The following is a 26,096-nucleotide window of genomic DNA, read 5'->3' on the forward strand; positions in this document are numbered from 1 at the left end:
AAATAACAAAGCAACAGGGTCCAATGGGACTGGTTAGCACATGGAGGAGAGAGATGGATAGCAGGGTAAGTGGTTCCTTAAATTGCAGCTGAATCTGATTTTGCTACATGTGAGTCAAGAAAGAGAGCGAGCCTTAGAAGCAGCTACCAGTACCCCTGGATTTCTAGGATAGGCCTTCTCAGGCTCGTCTCTAGCCAACTGTCATGACCAGTTGGGTATAGTGGCTCTAAGTAGAGAGTCAAACCATCCTCACCAATACAGTGATCTGAGATTCCCCACATGAATACATTCTAGGAGGGAAAAGTATCTTCTTCCTTAAGGAAATAATGCTTCAGAAAAGGAATCTTTAGAGGACTATTTAGGATTTTTGAAGCCACCTTGGCTTTACAGTAAATGAAGAGAATAGGAAGACATTTCTTAATTAGTTTCTCATTTATTGGGAATTCAGTTTTGGTAAAGGAGCAGCAATTGTGCTGTTAAGATAATCTCTCTCCAATAATATATAGATATCCACATCCAATGTTCCAATAAAATGGACACACTTGTGATGTGTTGGATAGCACACTGAGGATAGAGACAGAGTATCTTGAAATAACATAAAAGGAGAAATGCACCTTTAGGGTTTTTAAATATGCCACTAGGGCACACTAGCCAGAAAAAGCATTCTGACTATTTGCTATTTTTAAAGTAATCCAAAAAGAATTCTTTTAACTCCACTGGTTAAAACATATCTTAAGAAATTCTGGGGACGTCCCTGGTGGCGCAATGGTTGGGAATCCGCCCGCCAATGTAGGGGACACGGGTTCAATCCCTGGTCCGGAAACATCCTACATGCCACAGAGCAACTAAGCCCGTGTGCCACAACTACTGAGCCTGCGTTCCAGAGCCCATGAACCACAACTACTGAAGCCCGCATGCCTAGAGCCCATGCTCTGCAACAAGAGATGCCACCATAGTGAGAAGCCCACGCAAGGAGGGAGCCCGCGCACAGCAACGAAGACCCAATGCAGACAAAAATTTAAAACAGAAAAAAAAAGAAAATCTGTGTATGGAAAAAATGACTTTAAGGATATACAGCCATATGTGAATCGTGCTTGTCTCTGAGTAGTGGAATTTATTAAAAGGTAATAGAATCAGTAGAAGGTCTAATCCATGTAAATGTAATTACAATTCTGTTTGCTTATTTAAAAAAATCACACTGAAACAGCGGGACAAATTTGGCTAAATTGGGAAGTATGTTTGGGATGGAGTGATTGAAACTATAGTCTACATCTATATCCATGACATTCACTTTGGGCACCCCTAGAGACAAGCAGCTTGCAAAGCCACAGAACTCTTAGACACAACAAGGGCTCCTGGTAATTCAAGGAGGCATGCCGAGTATCTCATGACCTCATGGTTGGAGAAAAACAACAGTGATTTCAAATATTATCCCCAAGTTTAGGGTCACGTGAGCTGGTGCTCTGAGTGACAGGTGCTGGCTTACAAATCACTTCTTCCTAGGTGGGCCACTATACAAGTCCAGGTGGGAAGGTATGCTTAATTATTCTTCCCAGGTGGAGAATGAATGAGCTTACCCAGAGCCTGCACTTTGGGCCATTCATAAACAAATGGCGAATGCTTAATGTAAGAAAAGAGATAAAAGAGTGTTGGGGATGACTCGTCTACATTCCCTAATCTTGTCCTAGGTTTTAGCATTCCATTTTCTCAATGCAAAGTATCTTTGAGTAACTTAACCTGGTCAGATGTTTGCCATGTTTCTTTTATAGTTGTTCCTTTGTTCTGTTTATTTTCCCATCTAACTGCTGTAGAAGGCTTCTGTTATTTTCTGGCAGTTTCCAGAGAGAAGCCAGCTGACTGATGGGGAATTCAGGTCATTTGAGAGACAAAGGCCTCAGTGAATGTTCTTTGAATCTGGCCTTCTGTTTTTCTAACATGGTTGGTGGGAAAGGGAGGTGATAGGGAAGTGATGGGAAAAGTATCCTAACGTTTCAGCTTCTACATTCTTTAAGAAAAGTTTTCTCTCTGCATCTGTCTTGTTCCAAGCTGTCACATATGGGAAAATTTCCAAAGATGCTTTTAGCAAAGATCCCTGTCTATATTAAGTATTGGCCACAACTTCTTAAAAATAGTGAGGGGAGAGGGGTCCCAGTTTTGATAACAGAGTTACAGGTGACTTTAAAAATATATACTTGGGGCTTCCCTGGTGGCGCAGTGGTTGAGAGTCTGCCTGCCGATGCAGGGGACACGGGTTCATGCCCCGGTCTGGGAAGATCCCACATGCCGTGGAGCGGCTGGGCCTGTGAGCCATGGCCGCTGAGCCTGCGCGTCCAGAGCCTGTGCTCCACAGCGGGAGAGGCCACAACAGTGAGAGGCATGCGTAACACAATATATATATATATATATATATATATATACCTATCTGTAATTTGAACTTTTCTCCAATAAACATGTATTACTGGTAAGTACTTTTTTTAAGTTTTTACATTTTTTCATTAGAAAATGATAAAGCTTGGTAAACTGCCATTTGGCAACTTACCAAGTGTTAGGCATCTACACTGAGACCCAACTAAAGAAACCTCACCTGCAAAATTATGCCAAGTCACAAGGATTTTATAAATCCTTTGCATATGGCAAAAGGTGCTTCTACTCCTCTGAAAGCTAGGAGTTCTGGGTCGGGCCTCTCACGTGGGAAACCAGGAAAAATGCCCTCAAAGTCTGGGTCAGCTTTACAGGAAAATAACTGCTTGAGTCAGGTGTGGAAGGAAGAGGAAGAGGAGGGAAGGCGGACGGCAGAAGGCCACTTGCTGGAAACACCTTCTGGGCTGAGCTGGGGGAAGAGCAGAGTTCACCATAGGTCACCACCCAGATCACCATCAAGGCGCAAGGGAAGATGCCTGTGAATGGCAAGACAGCCATTCCTTCTTCAAGAAGACATCCATTACCTGTAGTTACCCTGGCAAGTAAATTTGATATTCTTTTGCTTTATAATCCATCTCAGATCATTTATGGAGGAACCCGAGCATGAGTCACTGGGGGAAAAAAAGAAGAAAGTGTTAAAATAACAAGAGCTCACAAACATTTCCTGAGTCTCTTCGTTTCTTCCAGGTAGCAGGCCCTGGTCAAGGCCCTGGGGTAAAGAGGTGAAGCAGAGGTAGCTTCTAAGAGCTCACAGGTCAGCAGGGGAGCCAAAGGTGTGAATTAGGTAGATACCTACCATGGAAATAAAATTAAGAGACTGTTGGAATGGGGTGAATGTAGAGTAAGGCCCCATTCATTTCCTGAGCCAGTCCTTTCTCAATGCATTCCTGTGACTGTGGATTCGTTCATGGACTGATTCCTGAAATAACCCTGAGAATATATGGGTACAAGGTAGTAACATATACCTGGGAAATTTTCCAAGGTCATGGATCACCCAAGCCTGTAGCGTATGAACCTTCATTGGATTCAAGTTATGGACTTCCACACCTCCAAAAGTGCTAAGACAGAAGAGACAAAGAACATTGTTAACCCCAGACTAAATTTTTCAGGCATCCACAGTCCCTGTGAAAAGCCAGCAGGTGGGTGCCATTGGTTAGAACTTACCCTTTGGATGTGATCCATGATTTGCATTAAAATCAGGCATCTTTACTCATTCAGTGTGACCCTAAATGAGTAAGATTCTCAAAAGAAGATTCTTAATCTGTACATTGATGTTGATTCTTTAAATACTTGCTATTGCAAGAGTGGGGCTTAGACCAACGTAATGAGCTCATTAGATCTGCAGAATCTCTGCCCACCACCGCCTGCTGAATCAGAACCTGCAGCTGAACAATCGCCAGGTGATCTACTCACTCTTTGAGTTTGAGAAGCACATCGTTGAAAGACCCCGATGTCCTGCTGTAACCCCAGCCTTAAACTCTCCCCATTAGTCTCTACCACTCCTGTTACAAGTACTTGGATCACTAATACCAGATTACAAAATTCTGGAATGTTAACACTTGTACCCAAAAGCCTACAAGGTTGGGGCCAGGAGAAGACAGAAGGACAAATGCTTCTTGGTGGAATTAAACATTAAAAAAGGAGAGAAGGAAAATTAATTTGGGGCAGTGCCTGGGGCACATTAATATATGCCCTCCTCCTCTCAGTCAGACTTATCCAGGGAAAGACTGAAGAAGAGAGACTGGAAAGGTAATCAACGTGGTAAAAAATGTAAGTACAGAAGGGGGTTAGAGAAGGAAGGCATGAGTGTGACCAGTGTCAGTGGTTAAAGGAGTGGATGTGGAGTCTAGAAAAATGGTACGATAAACTTATTTACAAAGCAGAAATAGAGTCACAGAAGTAGAGAACAAACTTATGGTTACCAAGCGGGGAAAGGTGGGATGGGACCAACTGGGAGATTGGGACTGACATATATACAATACTATGTATAAAATAGATAACTAATGAGAACCTACTGTATAGCACTCTACTCTACTCTACTCAGTGCTCTGTGGTGACCTAAATGGGAAGGAAATCCAAAAGACAGTGGGTATATTTATATGTATAACTGATTCACTTTGCTGTACAGCAGAAACTAACACAACATTGTAAAGCAACTATACTCTAATAAAAATTCATTAAAAATATGGGATTTCCCTAGTGGCACGGTGGTTAAGAATCTGCCTTCCAATTCAGGGGACACGGGTTCAAGCCCTGGTCCGGGAAGATCCTACATGCCATGGAGCAACTAAGCCCGTGCGCCACAACTACTGAGCCCGCATGCCACAACTACTGAAGCCTGCATGCCTAGAGCCCGTGCTCCGCAACAAGAGAAGCCACTGCAGTGAGAAGCCCGTGCACCGCAATGAAGAGTAGCCCCCACTCACCACAACTAGGGAAAGCCCGCGCAGCAATGAAGACCCAATGCAGCCAAAAATAAATTAAGTAATTTTTTTTTTTTTTCGATACCTGGGCCTCTCACTGTTGTGGCCTCTCCCGTTGGGAGCACAGGCTCCGGACACGCAGGCTCAGCGGCCATGGCTCACGGGCCCAGCCACTCCGCGGCATGTGGGATCTTCCCGGACCGGGGCACGAACCCGTGTCCCCTGCATCGGCAGGCGGACTCTCAACCACTGCACCACCAGGGAAGCCCAAATTAAGTAATTTTTAAAAATTAATAAAAATATAAAAAACAAAGGAGAGAACAATAACTGATACTCATCCAGCACTTTCTCTGTCAGGCACAGGGCTCAGCATTTTTCATACATTATCCCAGTTAATCTTCATATCACCATCACCTCCTCAGGTACATACATACTACAGGGGCCCTGCTAAGGTCACATAGGTAAGATGTCATGACCTCTGGAGTCCCCGTTTTTAACCACTATAATAAACCGCTGACACTGTCTGCAAAGAGGTAATGAAGGTCAAACGCCCAGCAGAGCTCCTGCTGTTCCCAATAGTAGACTTACTGCTGACTTGGGATTCATACAATCCAGGGAGGAGAGAGGAGTCGGGCAGATCTTCGTGGATGGTAAGACTTTAGACAGTCAGAAGGAAGGAGGGGCCAGGTCATATGGGGGAGCAGTGTGAACAAAGGTGGAAAATGGGCAGGATGGGGTGTCATAGGAGAGAGAGCTGAGAAGATTATAGCAGGCGTGATAAAGCCAAGAGGAGGAGCTGGACAGGTGCAAGGACCATTAGGACTTTTGGAGGATTTTAAACAATGGAGAAACCAGACAAAAGTGTTGACTTAGAAAGACAAAGCTCTCCATAGAATACAAACATTTTCCCTTTTTTAGCCCAGATTCAGTACTGACCTTCAACATGAAAAGCATATTCTTCTAAAGATGAAGTAGCCAATAGGAGACTGTACTAACCCTTACAAATAAGATGCAAAGAAATAAGCACCTCTTTCTGTTAAAGGCGTTACTGATGGATCCATTGAGCAGCACCTGGGCCACACCACAGGCATTTTCTGCAAACTGAAAAACAAAAACACCTTTGCTCAGCATGCAAACTTAAGTGCCACGCCCCAGCAGTTCCATCCCAAACAGCTCTTAGCATCAGCTGGTGAAGGAGGAACTGGCCTGTATGGCTCTAGCTTGGTCAGGCCAGATCTGTGTAATTTTCATCCCAAGCCATTGGAAGGATTATGCTTCCCATGAGAGTTCTGGAAGCAGTTGCTCCCATCTGTGTCTGAACAATGAAGTTCAACATCATCACTGCTAAATTGGTGGTTCAGAAGGTGGAAGTCCAGGGACCCCCCCTGGCAGTCTAGGGGTTAAGACTCAGTGCTTCCAATGCAGCGGGTGTGGGTTCGATCCCTGGTCGGGGAATTAAGATCCTACATGCCGCGCAGTGCGGCCAAAAAAAGAAAGAAAAAAAAAAAGGTGGAAGTCCCGATGAGTAAGACAACATAATCACTGAAGGAGGAAGGTAAAAGCACTTTCCTGGGGCCATGCACTGTAGACACTGCCCATTTCATTTAGTGGGAGCAGAGTACACACTTAAGGAGTAAAAGAAATGAAGAAAGAAAAAAGAAAAAACTGGAGAGATGGTGACACTGAAGCCTGCAAAGGCATAAAGAGAAATGGGGAATGAATGAGTGGTGGATATTTTTGAGAAAGGGGTTTTATTCCGCTGGAATCTTCCCTAGGCACTGGGGAAAACAAGATGAACAAAACTGAGCAATATACTTGTTTCCTCCAGGAGGCCCATCCAGATCCCTGGGACTAGCTCAGGTCTCCTTCACACATTATACAACTATCCCGCATTGTGAGGTTGAGCTTAACGTGGGGTTAGCGACCGGTGCTGAGAGTTCTCGGGGAGCTGTGAGCCTGGCTGTCCCGCTTGCCAGTGCAGGGCTGGAGCCTCGCAGCTAGGGCACAGCACAGAGTGGGCACCCAGGGAGAGTCCACACATGGAGAAGAGGCAAGGAGGGAAAGGGGAGGCAAGAAGTCCAAATACACTGCGATGGAGAGTATGGAAGAACGCAAGGACAACAGAAGCCAAGTCCTGAAGGATGAATCGGATTCTGCCGGCTAGAGGTCGAGGCAGACGCAAACCAAAAGGCCCAGGAGCTTGCGAGAGGAGTGATGTTTGGGGGAAAACTTCAGTGGATGCTGAAGCTGGGTAGATTAGTTAGTTCACAGAGGGCCATGAGTGCTTTGCCAAGGAATCTGGCCTTTACTCCGCAGGAGATAAAACACTACTGAACAATTGGAATGGGAATTGTGAAAATCCTGTGCGGTGTCGGTCTTTCTCCTGGGGGTGATGAGCAGAGGACAGAGGCCCGATTACTATCAATCACAAGTGCTAACCCAACAGAATGGGTGCCAAGCACTACCCCTGCCCTATGTACGTCTCAGCAGCCCCCGCAGAGTAAATCTTGGGTCAGTTTGCCCCAAGATCATGTCACTTGGAAGCAAGGAAATGAGACCGGGGGGGGGGTGCGGAGGGGGCCCCTCCATCTCATTTCCTCTTCATCTCATTTCCTTTCTGGAGGGGATCCAAACCACCAAGCAGCACTGCCTCTGGTGTCAGAAAAAGAAAAGATCAAGTCGGATGAAAGAAGCCCATTTACACCCATCTATCTATGAGAACTTGGCCAAGATAAAGGTGCAGTCCCAGGGGAGCTCATAATGGTAGAGCGCCTTCCTTCATTTTCCTGTGCTCCTGGCCCCAAGGACAGTGGGAGGAACACAAGTAGGTGCTTGACACATACAAAATGTGACTTGGCTTTCAACGTTTTCAGCAATAGCACTGCCACCCAACAGATCATAGAGTGATAACATAAATAGAAACTATTCTCAGAAAAAGCAAACAAACGACGACAACCAAAAACTCTGCAGTGCCTCTGATTTTCACAGCACATAGTAGGTACTCTACAAATATTTGTTAACGGAATGCATTCAGGTAAACCATACCAGGGTTTACCTGAATCTCCTTAAGGTAGGTGAGGCTCTCAGCTCTGCTACTCACTAGTCCCTTGACTTTGAATGAGTCACTTAACCTCTTAAATTTCTCACCTGGAACATGGACATTTGTACCTTCTCGTGCCACCTGTTGTGATGACTAAATGAAATGACACAACTGGCCCAGGACTTGTCATGAATATGCACTTAACATATGTGAGTTCTCGCTTCACCCAGCTCCTCCGATGTCTGAGTTTCATTTTGGAGAATTCTAAGTAGTGTAGTTTCATTTTCTCCCGTGTTTTCCATTCATTTCTTTTCTTTCTTCCTTTCTTTCCCTTTTTTCCCCTAGTCCACTTACAAATAAGCAACTTACAAGAAAAATAAATATGCACAAAGGCAGCTTTGAGTGAGGTCAGAAATAGATAGTGAGGAGGATGGTATTTCCCAGCCTGGATTCTGGATCTGGAGTCAGACAGTTTGGATAAACACCCAGATCTGCCACTTACTGTGTACATTTAGTAAAATGCTTATTTACCTGCACCTCCATTTTGTCACCTATAAAATGGATGTCATACTCATGGTGCCTACTTCATAGGGTTCTGGTGAGGATGAAAGATTTTAATCCATGTAAAGACCTGAGGACTGTGCCTGGCACACAGTAAACGGTCTGCAAATGTAAATTATTAAGACTGTCCCAGGAACCTAAGATTGGCCAATACCTGGATCAGAGGATTTAAAAAACCCAGAGATGCTAGGCAACCAAAGCCAAAAAATGGGTAAGAGCAAGAAGTCTTCAAATAGATCCCAGCGACCTTCCATGAATGCCCACAAATTACACATGAAAATATTCTGGCATGTGCTTGTGAACATTTTTCTCAGGAAAGAATACTAAACTTCTGTTTCTAAAAGGATCTGTGACCCAAAGTGAGTTAAAACCAACCACTTACTGGATGACCTCTTAAGCTTTTTGGTCTCCAAGATTCTAGAATTTCACTTGTGGTACTTACCCTTTTGGACAGCAAGCCCCAGAATACAGAAACAAAGTTGTTGCTGCAGTCTTTCTTCCAGTGTGGACAAGATTGATAGTTCATTTCTAAAAGACATAGTTTACAGAAAAGTAATTTAAGTGGAAAAGAAAAGGTATAATTGATCTCTGTTCTTCACGGGCTATTGGATCACAGTGGAGCTGCTTTCCAGTGGCATCACTGCCAAGATGGAGGATGGAGAATGGACACATCTCAACCCAATTTAACTAAGTGCCCCCTGAATCCCTTCCAAGTCCTTACCTTACCCTCCAAATCCCAGACAGGAACACAGTGACCAGCTTTGAGTCATCATTCTGGGAAATTACAGCAAAAGTTCATCTGACAGAGACAAGCCCCCCCCCCCATATTATTCCCACTTCCAGGAAGAATTAGAGATTTCCTCCTCCACCACCTTCTGTCTCCACACCCTTAGGCTCAGATGCCCTCAGAGTCTTTCTACACTCGCCCCATCCAGACAGGCTCAGCTATCACTGAAGAACCACAGACATAAGGCATGAACACATAACTTCTGCACTACTTCTTCCAAGGATATCTGCTTTAATGCACCAGCATTTATTTTTTTATTTTATTTTATTTTTTTTTTTGCGGTAGGCGTGCCTCTCACCGTTGTGGCCTCTCCCGTTGCAGAGCGCAGGCTCCCGACGCGCAGGCTCAGCGGCCATGGCTCATGGGCCCAGCCGCTCCGCGGCATGTGGGATCTTCCCAGACCGGGGCACGAACCCGCGTCCCCTTCATCGGCAGGCGGGCTCTCAACCACTGTGCCACCAGGGAAGCCCTATTTTTTAAATTTTTTTATCGAGGTATAATTGACAAATAAAATTGTAAGATACTTAAATGGTACAGTGTAATGATTTGATATGCATACACATTCTGAAAAGATTCTCCATCAAGTTAATTAATATGTCTATCACCTCATATTCTTTTTTTAAAAACATCTTTATTGGAGTATAATTGCTTTACAATGGTGTGTTAGTTTCTGCTTTACAACAAAGTGAATCAGTTATACATATACATATGTTCCCATATCTCTTCCCTCTTGCGTCTCCCTCCCTCCCACCCTCCCTATCCCACCCCTCTAGGTGGTCACAAAGCACAGAGCTGATCCCCCTGTGCCATGCGGCTGCTTCCCACTAGCTATCTGTTTTACATTTGGTAGTGTATATATGTCCATGCCACTCTCTCACTTTGTCACAGCTTACCCTTCCCCCTCCCTGTGTCCTCAAGTCCATTCTCTAGTAGGTCTGTGTCTTTATTCCCGTCTTACCCCTAGGTTCTGCATGACCTTTTTTTTTTCCCTTAAATTCCATATATATGTGTTAGCATACAGTATTTGTTTTTCTCTTTCTGACTTACTTCACTCTGTATGACAGACTCTAGGTCCATCCACCTCACTACAAATAACTCAATTTCGTTTCTTTTTATGGCTGAATAATATTCCATTCTATATATGTGCCACATCTTCTTTATCCATTCATCTGATGATGGACACTTAGGTTGCTTCCACCTCCTGGCTATTGTAAATAGAGCTGCAATGAACATTTTGGTACATGACTCTTTTTGAATTATGGTTTTCTCAGGGTATATGCCCAGTAGTGGGATTGCTGGGTCATATGGTAGTTCTATTTGTAGTTTTTTAACGAAGCTCCATACTGATCTCCACAGTGGCTATATCAATTTACATTCCCACCAACAGTGCAAGAGTGTTCGCTTTTCTCCACACCCTCTCCAGCATTTATTGTTTCTAGATTTTTTGATGATGGCCATTCTGACTGGTGTGAGATGATATCTCATTGTGGTTTTGATTTGCATTTCTCTAATGATTAATGATGTTGAGCATTCTTTCATGTGTTTGTTGGCAATCTGTATATCTTCTTTGGAGAAATGTCTATTTAGGTCTTCTGCCCATTTTTGGATTGGGTTGTTTGTTTGTTCTTTAATGAGAACTTTGAAGTTCTACTCTCTTAGCAAATTTCAATTATACAATACAGAGTTAACAGTTATAGTCACCATGTTATACCTTAGATCCTCAGATCTTATGTCTTATAAATGAAAATGTGTACCCTTTTACCAACTTCTCCCTATTTCCTCCACCTTCCAGCCTCTGGAAACCACTTATCTACTATGTTTTTATGAGTTCCACCTTTTTTTTTCAGATTCCACATATAAGTGATACCATGCAGTTTCTGTCTTTTTCTGTCTGATTTATTTCACTTAGCATAACATCCTCCGGTTTCACAGTGTTGTCACAAATGATGGGACTTCCTTCTTTTTAAAGGTTGAATAATATTCCGTTAGTGTGGAATATATACATACATATATACACACATATGTACATACATATATATACACATACATATTCATATACACATATATGTACATACATATATATGTATATATATATATATATATATATCTCACATTTGTTTTATCCATTGCATTTGACTACACAAATATTTATTGAGTGTTAGGCCCTGGAGATAGAGAGATGAATTAGATAAAGGCCCTGCCTTCAGAGGCCACATAATCTACTATAATCAAATAAATCAGAGAAAGAGCAACTTGGGTTGGGGGTGGTGTGTAGCACCATGCGGGAAGGTTGATGTTGAACTTGGTTTTGAAGGATGAATAGAAGTCTTCAGACAGACGAGCTAGAGAAAGGGGCTCCATGCCGAGAGAGCATGTGCAAAGGCACCGGGTTTAGATTTGTACTGCTAGAATAGAAGGGATGAGGAGGGGATTGATGGAAGGTGAGGCATATGAAAGACAAAGGCCAGGCCATGCCAAGGAATTCCGACTTTATCTTAGAGGCAAACAGAGCTATTTGGGTTTTAAGTAAGAAACAATTCCATTGTGGTGGGGAGATGGAGGCTGACCTAAAGGGGTCAGGGGTGAGCAGTTAGGATCCGACAACAGTACAGCAAGAAAGGAGGGGGCATTAGTGATCTGGATTCAGGAAGTTGTTAACAGGCACAGGAAAGAAAGGATGAACTGCTAGGTAAATGACTAGGTTGGTGACAGATTGGATATGGCAGAGGAGGAATGAGTGAGAATGAAGGCAGAGCCTGGGATTGTCTCACCTCAGCTTTGCATCATCAAGCAGGTAGGGGAAGTGTGGGGTGAGAAGCCCTGGAACCCTTTCTTGTGTCCCAGAAGTCAGGCATGTGGCAGCCACCTATTTCCTCTGTGGGTATGTGTACAGCTGACCCTGTACAAATACCCATCTTTCTACTTCCACTTGGTTATAGGTTGAATCGTGTACCCCCAAAAGATATGTTGAAGTCCTAACCCCCAGTACCTGGGAATGTGATCTTTTTTTTGGAAAAGGGTGTTTGCAGATGTAATCAGGTCAAAATGAGATCATTAGGGTGGGAGGGTCCTAATCCAATAAGACTGATGTCCTTATAAGAAACGGAAGTTTGGTCACAGAGACAGACAAGCACAAAGGGAAGGCTCTGTGAAGATGCACAGGGAGAAGACAGCCATGTGAAGATGGAGGCAGGAACTGGCGTGAACCAACGAACACCAAGGGTCGCCAGCAAACACCAGAAGCTAGAAGAGGCAAAGGACTCTCCCCTGGAGCTTTCAGAGAGATCATGGCCCAGGCAACACCTTGATCTAGGACTTCTAGCCTCCAGAACTGTGAGAAAATAAATTTCTATTGTTTGAATGACACCCAGTATGTGGTACTTCGTTACGGCAGACGCAGGAAGCTAATATAACCACAGACGTGGGCTTGACTGCCAATGACCAGAAAGAAAGTTCTAGATCAGAAACACTTCTGGGGATGAGGAAGTAATCCTGGGAGTTTTTATAATAATTAAATTCATTAAAAACAAAACAGCACAAATTAGAAAAAAAAATTCCACGTACAGATGTAAATAATTACTGCAGAGGGCTTCCGTGGTGGCGCAGTGGTTGAGAATCTGCCTGCCACTTCAGGGGACACAGGTTCGAGCCCTGGTCTGGGAAGATCCCACATGCCGCGGAGCAACTAGGCCCGTGAGCCACAACTACTGAGCCTGCGCGTCTGGAGCCCGTGCTCCGCAACAAGAGAGGCCGCGATAGTGAGAGGCCCGCGCACCGCGATGAAGAGTGGCCCCTGCTTGCCGCAAGTAGAGAAAGCTCTCACACAGGAATAAAGACCCAACACAGCCAAAAATAAATATAAATAAATTAATTAATTAAAAATAATAATAATTACTGCAGAGTCAAAAGATAAATTTGAATCATCTCCAATAGCGGCAAAAATGTTGACGATGATGAAATGAACATAATTTTGTAAGGTGCTACAAGGGTGCCCCTATTCATAGGTTTTCATGAACATAAAGCTCTTTTATCTTCACAACCATATCTGGAGAGAAGTCTCTGAGTTTCACCTCCCCTCTCCCCACATGGATGCTCCCCCTTGCCACCTGCCCATTAAATAAAATTTGAAAGTCACAGAGAAAAAGAAAAGGAGACAAATTTTACAATAAAGTAAGAGAAATGAAGTATATAAAAAAGCAGAATAAGAAGTTAAAAAAAGAGAGAGATTAGAAGGTTATAACAGAAACTATGACTTTCATAATAAAACAAATAAACAAGGCAAAACTAAGGTAGAAAAAAATAAGGAAAAAGTGTTTAAGCCAGACAATAGAACAATTAAAATATAAAATCAATAAAAACTGAGGCCAAAGGAGAAGGAAGTAGACTGAATAAAACAACCTATACAGGATTCAGTTGAAAAGAAAGCAAAAATAAAGACCTCTAAAAGGTAAACCAATGAGAAATAGATTTTTAAATTTCTCCAATCTTTTCTAAGAAAGAACTGGCATGGTATATTGAAAAATAAAACTAAAAGCAAAGTTTATAGGAAATACATTTATAAGCTAAAAGGGTTAAATGAATGACCTTGAAAAGCTAACTTGCAATAAGGGAAATTTAAAAAGGAAAGCAAGAAATATGGCAAAAACTATAAAAGTTAACCAAAAAGAAAAAGAGTAAATGGAGAGATGTATTTATATGCCATATTTCTAGGTGGAAAGAGTCTGGATTAAAGATTAATTGAAAAGTTACAAAATAAAAACACTAGATGAAAATATAGAAAACTCTCCAATCTTGAGTAAGAAAAATCTAAGCAAAATATGAAACCCAACAGCCAAATAGGAAAGGATAGACAGATTTATTGCATTTCTGTGTGGCAAAAGACAATATAAACAGTATTAGAAGAAAAACAGAAACTGAGAAAAATAGATTTGCCACCTTTGTGCCAGAAAACAGGCAGGATGACACGTGGTTAAGAACACGAGTTCTCCAGCCATAATCGTGAGTCTCTCCCAGCTCTGCTACTCACTAGCCAGCAACTTACTTAACAGCCCTGTGCCTCAGACTCCTCCTCCGTACAATGAGATCATCACAGGGGATGTGAAGGATTAAATGAGTGAATATTCATACAGCGCATAGAACAACAGCCCACAAGTAGTAGCTACTATTGTTAATTTATATTGAACTTCTATAAATAAGAAAATAATAGACATCCCAATAAAAAGGATTAATATATACGAACTGCCAGCTTACAATAGAAATAGAAATAGCCACCATTAAATATACAAATATACTCAGCTTCACAGTAAAAGAAATGCAAAAATAAGCCAAGGTATTATTTCTTTATCAAAATGGCAAGACATTTTAAAGTATTAATGTCCAGTGTTGGTGAGGGTCTGGGTAAACAGATTATCTCATGTATTTTGAGAGTGTAAATTGTTACCACCTTTTGAATAACAATTTTGTCAGTCTCCACCACAATTTATTCCACACTGAAATTCCACCTGTAGACATTTATCTTTCAGAAATACTTCCACAAGCATGCTTGTGTGTGTGTGCATGCATGTGCGTGTACAAAAGTGCTCCTTGCAATGGTGGGTGTAACAGCAAAAACATCTGAAAACCTAAATGTCCATCAATCGGAGGTTGTTCAAATAAATTATGATATGTCCATAGAGCACATAAGATGAGGCCTTTTAAAAAATATGGCTGTATTTATACCTACGAATGTTAAATGAATAAAGCAAGTTGCGGGGGCTTCCCTGGTGGCGCAGTGGTTGGGAGTCCACCTGCCGATGCAGGAGACGTGGGTTCGTGCCCCGGTCCAGGAGGATCCCACATGCAGCGGAGCGGCTGGGCCCGTGAGCCACGGCCGCTGAGCCTGCACGTCCGGAGCCTGTGCTCCGCAACGGGAGAGGCCACAACAGTGAGAGGCCCGCCTACCGCAGAAAAAAAAAAAGCAAGTTGCAAAACAGTATGTGTACATTTCAAATATACAGACTATCCCTGACTTGCGATGCTTGGGTTTAAGATTTTTCAACTTTTTGACGGTGTGAAGGCGATATGCATTCAGTAGAAACCATAATTTGAATTTTGAATTTTGATCTTTTCTCAGAGTGGTGAAATGGGGTCTGATCCTCTCTCGTGATGCTGGGCAGTGGCAGTGAGCCACAGCTCCCAATCAGCCACGGCAGCCGGCGGGTAAATAACCAAGACACATTCAACCGCTCTACACCCAGACAACCATTCTGCTTTTCACTTTCAGTACAGTATTCAACAAAGAACATAAGCTATTCAACACCTTATAAAATAGGCTTTGCGTTAGGTGATTTTTGCCCAACTATAGGCTAACGGAAGTGTTCTGAGTACATTTAAGGTAGGCTAGGCTAAGCTACGAAGTTCAGCAGGCTAGATGGATTAAACGCATTCTTGACTTATGATATTTTCAACTTATGATGGGTTTATGGGGACATAAGGAAGATCTGTATGTATTTATATGAGCGCAGGGAAATGCAGGGTATGTACCAAATTGTTGACAACTGTCCCCCTTTGGGAAGGAGCATGAAAATTGAGGAGTGGGGGAAATGGAATTTTTACGTTTTACTTTGATGCATTTCTGTATATGCAAGTATTTTTCAATTAAGATTACATCTTTTTTGTAATTGGAAATAATGCAAATCTGGGTTGAAGAAGCTACTACAATAAGTTTTTTTAAATAGTCAAAAGCAATAAAAATAAGAATAAAACTATATAAAGTGAAAATATCCACATTATAAATAAAAAGAGAAAGGAAAAAAGAAGTGAAATGAGCGCAATCGGGCTTTCTCAGTAGAAAACATCTTCCCACAGTGAAGTGTTCTGGGTCTTTCTGGGCAAGGAAGGTGACCTCTGATCAATGGTAAAGTCACACACTGGCCCTAGACACAGAGAAGCCCAGCATGTGGTCCCTACGGCTGTTCTGTGGAACAAGGACTTCGGCCTGGTTCCCTCAGAGGCCTCATTCTGTTCTAGAATTCTGTGGTCCTGAATGATGCCCTTATAGAAAGTAAAACACCAACAATTCAGAAGCAGGTTACTCTTGCACTCAAAAAGGAGGGAATCAGGAAGCTTGAAGAGCCCTAAACTCTGAAGTCAATTTTTCTAGAAAACATGAGTTGGTCTACATAATGCTGTTTTACATGAGCCTGAGTTGTCATTAAGGGTGCCATCAGGGTGGGCACCTGTGGCTCCTTCCTCCACACTGATCTTCTGGGATCCCTAGCAGAGCTCAGGGCTCCTGCACCCTGCACGTCCCCACGCGACCCCAAATGGACCACATCCTCACCATAAGAGCCTGCATCACTGCACCAGTTAAGGTCATCCGCAATGTAACCCAGCAGTGTGTCTTCCACGGTGAACATATCTCTCTGGACCTTCGTGTACTGATGCGCCAATTCCTTTGTTTTGCTCCAAAAGACTGCCTAAGAGAGAATACACACAATCTATTATTGAGATCAATTTACTAAGTCAAAAGAACTCCACCCTGGGCTTCCCTGGTGGCGCAGTGGTTGAGAATCCGCCTGCCGATGCAGGAGACACGGGTTCGTGCCCTGGTCCGGGAAGATCCCACATGCCGCGGAGCAACTAAGCCCGTGAGCCATGGCCGCTGAGCCTGTGCGTCCGGAGCCTGTGCTCCGCAACGGGAGACGCCACAACAGTGAGAGGCCCGCATACCGCAAAAAAAAAAAAAAAAAAAAAGAACTCCACCAAATTTGCATCTTTTTAAATGAAAGAAAACATAAGAAATATCAGAATAAATCACCTATAGTAAGAGTAGGTGTTGTGGGTTTCACGATCTCTGTGTGTGAGAATGAGAGAGAGTACATGTGTGGAGGGTGTGTGTGTGTGTGTGTGTGTGTTCTCTAGGTCACGATGTAAAATGAAGTTATTATTCTGGATTGCAGGGAAAAACGTCTGAAAGCCACTGATCAAAATCTTATAATAAAGCTAAGCTCCAAACACATCTCGGGGAGGCATTAGGTAGTTCCAAATTCCTAAAGTTCTCGGCAAAACAACTTTTTCTAAGTGGTATTTTCTGGGAGAAGTGCCCTTTGATTCTTAAACAGCTCCATAACCCCTGCTTTTTTCCCCAAAATCTCCCTTATCCCCTTACAAAAAAAGGAAAAGAACAAATACAGTGAGTTTTTGCAGGGTCCCTTGTAAAGGTGCAGAAAGTCAAATATCACAACAGTCTTCTGGAGCTATTCATTCTTAGTAGGAGGCAGTGGAGGTTTGAAGCCGGGGCCCTGGAGTCATGCTGCCTTATGAAATCCAGCATCACTGCTCACTGGCTGTCTGACCTTGGACAACCAAAGAATTGCTAAGCCTCACACTCCCCATCTGTAAAAGGTATCGATAATAATTCTAAGGAACTCCTGAGATGCTGAGATGAAATGAGACAATGCAAATAAGGTGTTTGTCCCATGTCTGTGGCCACTTATTCAGCCAGTGTCCCCTGGTGAAGATTTACCAGCAGCTACTCTGTGTTGGGCTTTGGGCTTGGTGACCCACAGGAGCTCCATAGTTGCTCCAGCTCTAACAATGCGAGAAGACTGTAATTTGTGGTTGTCTTAAGGGCTTCGTGAAGATGATTCTGGGCACATTGAATTTTCGCCTTCAACACTGACTTTAGAAAAGATGCACTCCATTACAGACCTTTTCAAGTATAATTAATGTCTTAAAACCCAGGCCTCTATGGCTCTAAATCATGGGCCATTTACATTTCAACTGGTCACTTTCAAGACCATCAAACTTGAGTAATCACTGATCACCTAAACTTGCCAAGCCTCAGTTTTCTCTCTAGTGAAATGGGATTGCTGATGTCTGACCTGCCTATTCCACAAGTTGACTGTGAAAACCTAACAGGATACGCGTTCAGAAAGTCCTTTGTAAGCAAAAAAGGGCACTCAGCAAATGCAAAATGGCACTGTTGTTACCATCATCATCATCATCATCCTCGGAGGTCGGGGAGAGCTTTGCAGTTCTATAAGATGGATTATTTTTGTTTAGATTGGGTTGGGGTTTGTGTTAGGTTTGTTTTGCCTGATTTTTGGCTGACTCTCCTTTCCTCTTTCTCTGTCCCCAGTTCTCTCTCTTACCTCCAGTCCCCAGATGTTCCAAATCCCAATGACATCCTGGTCTCCCAATGGACTCCAAGCTCCCTCCCTGCCAACCATGCCTACATCCTAATATACAGATTTTCCTCTTCCCTCATCCTGGTCAAAATGTGGTCCCATGACCTCTTCCCTTTGACTTTTGTCTTCAGTTTTTAAACCCATAACTTGACACAGTTACCTTGTCACAAGGCACAGTTTGAGTCACCAGCTTCATCAGTGGGTGGTAGTCTTCTTCTGTCGCACTGCAGGGGTCCTTAGAGATAAATGCATTCCTGAATGCCTCCCTGATCTTTTGGCAGTCTCTATCTCTGTGAGATAAAACATGGGAAATAAAATAAAAGATGAATAATTAGATTTCAAACATATGTTTAGAGCATAATTACCCCCAAAAAAATCTGTGTGCCAGGTGGTTCATAGACATCATCACGTCTCATGTGTACAACAGTTTTATGAGATGAGCATCACCCTCCCTGCCCTACAAGGTCCCTGCACTCGTGGGGCTTACTCTCTGGTTAGAGAGACAGACAGTATACAAACAAGCAGATAAGCTAATGAAGTTAGTATGGATTATGATAAGTATGCAGGAAATCAGTGGGGAATATTGAAGCAATGACCACTTTAGGGAGGCTGGTCTGGAGAGGGCTCCTTGAGACTAAATGTTGAGAAGGAGTGCATACCAGACAGAGGGTGCCTCAAGTGCAAAGGCCCTGAGGCAGAAAAGAACTTGCTGATTTTGAGGAAGTGAGAAAAGAACAAAGGGAGTGGTGGTGAGAAATCAACAAAAATTATCAGTCTTTCAGACAATGAAATGATTTCAATTTTTACCTAATTACCAGGGGAAGGCAGTGGATAAGTTTAAGCATGGAAGTGGCCTCATCTGATTTTTGTTTTTGAAAAAGTCACTCTGAAAAATTCTGTGCCAGCCCCAAAGATGGAGCAAAGTCTCAAATAGGAATTCCAACCCCATGTCTTCTCCAAACAGCCCCTGGCAGTGAAAAGGCAGGCTGGTGAAGCAGCAGAGCTGGAGGGGAGGGAGGGATGCTGGAGAAGATTTCAGCTGGACCTTCCCTTCTGTGTCTTTGTTAACTAGTGCACCTGAGCCCATCATTTCCTGGGGGAAAGGAAGTGGGTTTCCACTGGGAGTGCTCAGACACGGTTATCAGGACAAACTCCAGCCTTTGGACCTGGCATCCCAAGTACAGTACCAGGTCAGGCAGCTAAAGCTGGGGGAGTAAAGATGAGCCCCTCATTTTCTATTCCCACTGAGCCTGCTCTGGCCCTGCAGGGCACTAACAAAGCAGCCATTTGAGAGGGTCTTTTGCCTTGCCAACTCAGGCTGGCCAAGTCGAGTGGATTATTCCTCATGATAAGCCAAGGAATCAGAGGATACCTGTGAGACACAGGCCCTTACACCAAAGCCACCCTGTGTATGTTGGAGACTAATTTTCTCAGTCCAAAATAGCTGCTCCAGTTCCAGCCATCATGACTACATTCCAACCAGCAGGAAAGGTTAGGGAAAAGAAAGGGGACAAAGGGCTTCCCTGGTGGCGCAGTGGTTGAGAGTCTGCCTGCTGATGCAGGGGACACAGGTTCATGCCCCGGTCCAGAAGGGTCCCACACGCCATGGAGAGGCTGGTCCCGTGAGCCATGGTTGCTGAGCCTGCGCGTCCGGAGCCTGTGCTCCGCAACGGGAGAGGCCACAACAGTGAGAGCCCCGCGTAATGCAAAAAAAAGAGAAAGGGGACAAGAAAGGAGGAGAAGGAAGAGAAGGGAAAAATAACAGCAGCAATGGGCATGTGCCAGCTGCCTTTTAAGGACAGGTGTTAGAAGATGTTCTTGCTATTTGCTCTTATCATATTTGCTAAAATGTAGTCATGGGCACACTTTGCTACAAGGAAAGATGAGAAATGCAGCCTTTAATGTTGATGGTGATTCCACATCAAAAAGTACAGTTTTACCACAATGAGATGTCACCTCACACCTGTCAGAATGGCTATCATCAAAAAGAACACAAACAACAAATGTTGGTGAGGATGTGGAGAAAAGGGAACCATCCTCCGCTGTTGGTGGGAATGTAAATTGGTACAGCCACTGCAGAAAACAGTATGGAGGTTTCTCTACTTTTTTTCTCAAAAAACTAAAACTAGGACTACAATATGATCCAGCAATTCCACTTCTGGGGATATATCTGAAAAAAGTCAAAAACACTAATTTGAAAAGATACATGCACCCCACTGTTCATAGCAGCATTATTTACAAGTTCTAAGATATGGAAGGCCCTAAGTGTCCATCAACAGATGAATGGATAGAGAAGATGTGGTGTATACATATACAATGGAATATTACTCAGCCATGAAAAAGAATGAAATTTTGCCATTTGGAGCCATATGAATGGACTTGGAAGGCATTATGCTAAGTGAAATAAGTCAGACAGAGAAAGACAAATACTGTATGATCTCACTTATAAGTGGAATCTTAAAAATGCAACAAACGAGTGAATACAACAAAATAAGCAGACCCACAGATACAGAGAATAAACTAATAGTTACCAGTAGGGTGGAGGGACAGGCAATATGGGGGTGGGGGAGTGGGAGGTACAACCTATTGGATGTAAGGGAGACTCAAGGATGTATTGTACAACATGGGGATATAGCCAATATTTTATAATAACTGTACATGGAATGTAACCTTTAAAAATTGTATTAAAAAATTGAAATAAAAAACCCCCCAAATTTTAAAATAAAAAACATCATGAAAGCACAGTTTTAATTCTAGAGAAGGGGCCGGCCTGCCCGCTCTGTCCCAGGAAGGTACTACCATTGTCCCGTTTTACTGATAGAGAGGAAACTTTAAGGCTGTAAAATTAACCAATGTGCCCGAGGTAACATGATCAGTAAGTGGTAAAGCGGGACTGGACCCCAAATCTGTGGGAGCCTTCCACATGGTTACAGCCTTACAGGGCAGGCTATTAAACTGCTCCAGCCTGGTATCTTCATCTGTAAGAGGGAGATAAGAATACTTCATGCCTGGGAAGTTTTGGAGGATTAAATGAGATAACACTTGGCTTGTCCCCCAGGCCGGGCTCTTTCATGGACGCCCCTCCCCTTCCCCACCACGCATGGGACCGTTCACCTGCATCACTGCTGGCCTTCGAAAGCTCTGCCGGGAAACCATTATCCACCTGCTCTGCCCATACATTATATATTTAGAAAAAAACGTTCTTACATTATGTATTTCGACATCAGTCAAAGTTTACGGGGCACCATCACAGAAAGTTTAGAGCAAAGAAGTTTGGCGGCTGTTTTACTTCAGAGGACCATATTTTACTTCAATTAATGTAATGCAGTGGCCCTCTCAGGAATTTCCTGCTCTGATCTCAACTCCCTTGTAAACTCTTCTGCCTCCCTCCTCAGCCACAAAGAGTGGAAGAGGAGAGACATCTCCCTGACGTGGAAGGACAAGAGAATTTTCCACCACTAAAAAGCTGGCAGTTCAGCGAAATCACCACGCACTGGGCACCTACCATATACCACATGCTTTCATCACCAAAAATGGGAGAACTCACAGACCTCCAAGAAGATTTTTATGCTTTTTAGGTATATAGACCCCTTCAAGACACATTACCTTAAGAATTCAAGGGCTTCCCTGGTGGCGCAGTGGTTGAGAGTCCGCCTGCCGATGCAGGGGACACGGGTTTGTGCCCCGGTCCGGGAAGATTCCCACATGCCACAGAGCGGCTGGGCCCGTGAGCCATGGCCGCTGAGCCTGTGCGTCCGGAGCCTGCGCTCCACAACGGGAGAGGCCACAGCAGTGAGAGGCCCGCGTACCACAAAAGTAAGAGGAAATGGGGAGAGGTGATGAGAAGGTTGGGGGCAGGCTATATGAAGCCACTTTTCATCCTTAAAATCTGGGGCAGGGATAAATTTGGAGTTTGGGATTAATATATACACACTACTAGAAATAAAATAGATAACCAACAGGGACCTACTGTATAGCACAGGGGACTATACTCAATATCTTGTAATAACCTATAATGGAAAAGAATCTAAAAAAGAATATATATCTATACATATATACATATATAAACAATTGCTTTGCTGTATACTTGATACTAACATGACATTGAAAATCAACTATACTTCAACAAAAATTTTTTAAAAATCAAAAGTAAACATTTCACCATGGATAAGCAATAAGCATTTTAATTGGTAGATAGATAGAAAGATAGATGGATGGAAAGAAAGATAGAGGGAATTCCCTGGCGGTCCAGTGGTTAGGACTCCACGCTTCCACTGCAGGGTGTGTGGGTTTGATCCCTGGTCAGGGAACTAAGATCCTGCATATAACACTGCACAGCCAAAAAAAAAGAAAAAAAGAAAAAAAGAAATATAGATAGATAAAAATAAAAAGAAATTAGGACAGAGGGTACAGAGATGTCAGCAGTACTCATCCATACATGTCATTGAAGACATGGGCCTCAAGTTCACAAGTGTGGCTGGAAAAATGTGAGCCCTTAATTGAGTTATTTTTATTTACAAAGCCCACAGTCCTCATTTTTGTCCCCCTGGGTAGAGCACCTTTCCATCAAATCAAATGGCAGCCAAGCAAAAGCTGTTTCGAGTAAGCAGGCTGGTTTCAAGGAAACAGGGCCTCAGGATCCCTGCATCCTGCGGGGATGCAAAGCAGGTGTCTCTAGCTAAAGAGGCAGCGTGGGAGAAGTAAGAACCATTTCTGAGCATTCAGTATCTTTCTTCTCTTCAATAGCTCTTCTGTTCCAAAATTAGAGGCTTTAATTGTGATACTTCTAGGGCTGCCTGCCCTTCACTGTGAGGGGGTTCCTGAGCCCAGCGGCTGCTCCTGAGAGCTCAGGCCATGCCTGTGGCCCCTACTCATGGTCACCTCGCCCAGAGGGTTGTCAGGCATCACCCGGTCCTGTGAGCTCTGGCTGCACGTGAGGATCCCCTGGAGAGCTTTGGGAAACACACAGTGCCTGGCTCTGGACCAACCAAGGCAGGATGAGGGAAGGGGAAGAGAGAAGAACCTGTAATTTTCCAAAAGCTTCCCATTCCCACCTCCTCCCAGGCCCCTGGCAACAGCCCTCCTACTTCCTGTCCCAATGAATTTGAAGACTGTAGTTAATTCCTATAAGTGGACTCAGACAGTATTTTTCTTTTTGTGACTGGCTTATTTCACTGAGCATAATTACCTCACGGTCTGTTCATGTTGTAACGTGTCAGAATGTCCTTCTTTTTTCAGGCTGAATAATATTTCATCATAGGTATTCACCAGAGTTTGTTTATCTCTTCACCCATCATGGGCACTTGGGTTACTTCCTCCACCCATCCTTTCATTCCACAAATACTTACCGAGGGCCTACTGCTAGCTTCACAACAGACACAGGGCTAAAAAGATAAATACACACCATTTCTATCTTCAAGCCACTCACATCAAGGTCTAGAGCAGACAAAGAACAAAACTCTTTACAACTAAAGCACTGGTGGCTTGCCCAAGGCACTAAAATTTTGCAAACACAATAAAGAGTAGAACATTTTCTCATTTTCTACTACCGAGGATAGAAACAGATTTTAAAAAGAAAAACAAAAACTTGATTAAATGTGAATCAGTATCCTCATTTTGAGAATGATTTTTCTTTGTTTTCTCCCCCAATTGTTGTGATACATGCAAAATTGATATATGTTTATAACCTCGGTGTGTTTCTCTTTGACCACCTGCTGGCTTGGCTTTCTCTGGTGGGTTCCAGAGTGATTAGTGATTTGTAGCCAACAAAAAGGAGATGCTTTATAGGGCGTCTGTGCTCAGTGGAATATAAAGCAGTCTTTGAACAAAGCTTTTATACAGAGCTTGGAATAGTTTGGGTGATGTTTATTTTACATTAAGTGGGAAAAGGAGGCCTAAACTTAGAGAAATAGAAAAAGAATGGCATCAAACTGATGACTGGAGTTGTCTCTGGGAAGAGAAATAAAGCGGAATTTCCGCTTTCATCCTATACTTTTCTGTTGGCTTACAACAGAAATAGATTCTTGTATTATGCCAGTAACCTAGAAAAGAAGAGGTTAAATTTTTTTCACTGAAGATCTGTTATGATTACAATCAAATTTTTAAAAGTGGAAAAATACCCCACAGTAATCAAACCATGTCTTAAAAATAGTAATATCTGGGCTTCCCTGGTGGCGCAGTCTGCCTGCGGATGCAGGGAACACGGGTTCGTGCCCCGGTCTTGGAAGATCCCACATGCCGCAGAACCGCTGGGCCCGTGAGCCATGGCCGCTGAGCCTGCGCGTCCAGAGCCTGTGCTCTGCAATGGGAGAGGCCACAGCAGTGAGAGGTCCACGTACCGCAAAAAAATAAAAAAATAAAAAAATAGTAATATCTTGTTGCTAGGAGTATAAGTGTTGCTTTGTGACCTTTTCTTCCCTATATTTTGAATGTTTTTATAATAAGCATATATTACAATGGGGGGCATGGCAAAACTTTCATTTTCTTTTCAAGTTGCTTGAGCTGTTAGACCAAGCATTTGAGACTCTTGGAAGGTCTTAGAACATGGGAACAGCTCAGGTCCAAACCCCCGTGGTCGCCACCTACCATTTCTGTGCCATCTCCCACATCTCTGGGCCAAAAGGTGACATTTCTCATTCCTCATCTAGTTCAGTTCAACACCAGTTGAGACTTAGTGTTGGTGACCCAGACCCATTTCTCAAGACCTAATGACATGAAATATGGGGTGAGGTGAGGGCTAGGGCCATGCACCTCTTCCAGGGCATCTTTCTTTCCACTTTAAAGACTTCCTTTCATCCTTAAGCAAAATCGATTGTCAGATCACACTCTCACTTACCCCAGATTGTACCCAGAATCAAACTTTGTGAATAATGTCAAGGAGAAGTGTCATTGAGACGTTCAGACAAAGCAAGGACAGGTCGGGGCATCCTGTATAGCCCCAAGCATCCATCCTGTCCTCCTTCCTGGCCCAGAATGATAGATGAAGTTACCAAATGAGGTTTTGCAAGGTTGCTCACACAGCCAGAAGGACTGAAGTGATGAGGCATCTCCATTTTATTCTCTGGAGAACTCTACAGCTTCCATGATTTTTCAGGGACTCAAACCTCACAGGTACTGCATTTATTTTCTAACAGTGATCCTTTAACCAAGGACATCCTGCTGAGGGCATTCAAGAGATAAGTCTCAATTTACATTCCCACCAGCAGTGCAAGAGTGTTCCCTTTTCTCCACACCCTCTCCAGCATTTATTGTTTCTAGATTTTTTGATGATGGCCATTCTGACCAGTGTGAGATATCTCATTGTAGTTTTGATATGCATTCATTGCAGCTCTATTTACAATAGCCAGGACATGGAAGCAACCTAAGTGTCCATCAACAGATGAATGGATAAAGAAGATGTGGCACATATATACAATGGAATATTACTCAGCCATAAAAAGAAATGAAACTGAGTTATTTGTAATGAGGTGGATAGACCTGGAGTCTGTCATACAGAGTGAAGTAAGTCAGAAGGAGAAAAACAAATACCGTATGCTAACACATATATATGGAATCTAAGAAAAAAAATGTCATGAAGAGACTAGGGGTAGGATGGGAATAAAACACAGACCTACTAGAGCATGGACTTGAGGATACAGGGAGGGGGAAGGGTAAGCTGGGATGAAGTGAGAGAGTGGCATGGACATATATACACT

The 26,096-nt window shown here is 43.3% G+C and overlaps 1 protein-coding gene across 2 annotated transcripts in view; it reads right to left on the reverse strand.

Annotated features, from left to right (window-relative positions):
- CD38 (CD38 molecule) overlaps positions 1 to 26,096 on the reverse strand; it is a 42,784-nt gene that overhangs the window by 4,406 nt on the left and 12,282 nt on the right. For both annotated transcript variants that reach the window (XM_067036368.1, XM_059067248.2), the window contains exons 3-8: positions 18,563 to 18,692; positions 16,554 to 16,689; positions 8,888 to 8,973; positions 5,872 to 5,945; positions 3,387 to 3,479; positions 2,946 to 3,032 (exon numbers count right to left, since the gene is read on the reverse strand). In XM_067036368.1, coding sequence (XP_066892469.1) covers positions 2,946 to 3,032; positions 3,387 to 3,479; positions 5,872 to 5,945; positions 8,888 to 8,973; positions 16,554 to 16,689; positions 18,563 to 18,692 — 606 coding nt within the window. The remainder of the gene's footprint in view (positions 1 to 2,945; positions 3,033 to 3,386; positions 3,480 to 5,871; positions 5,946 to 8,887; positions 8,974 to 16,553; positions 16,690 to 18,562; positions 18,693 to 26,096) is intronic.

Source organism: Kogia breviceps, chromosome 6 (assembly GCF_026419965.1).
Source record: "Kogia breviceps isolate mKogBre1 chromosome 6, mKogBre1 haplotype 1, whole genome shotgun sequence".
Classification (NCBI taxonomy): Eukaryota; Metazoa; Chordata; class Mammalia; order Artiodactyla; family Physeteridae; genus Kogia; species Kogia breviceps.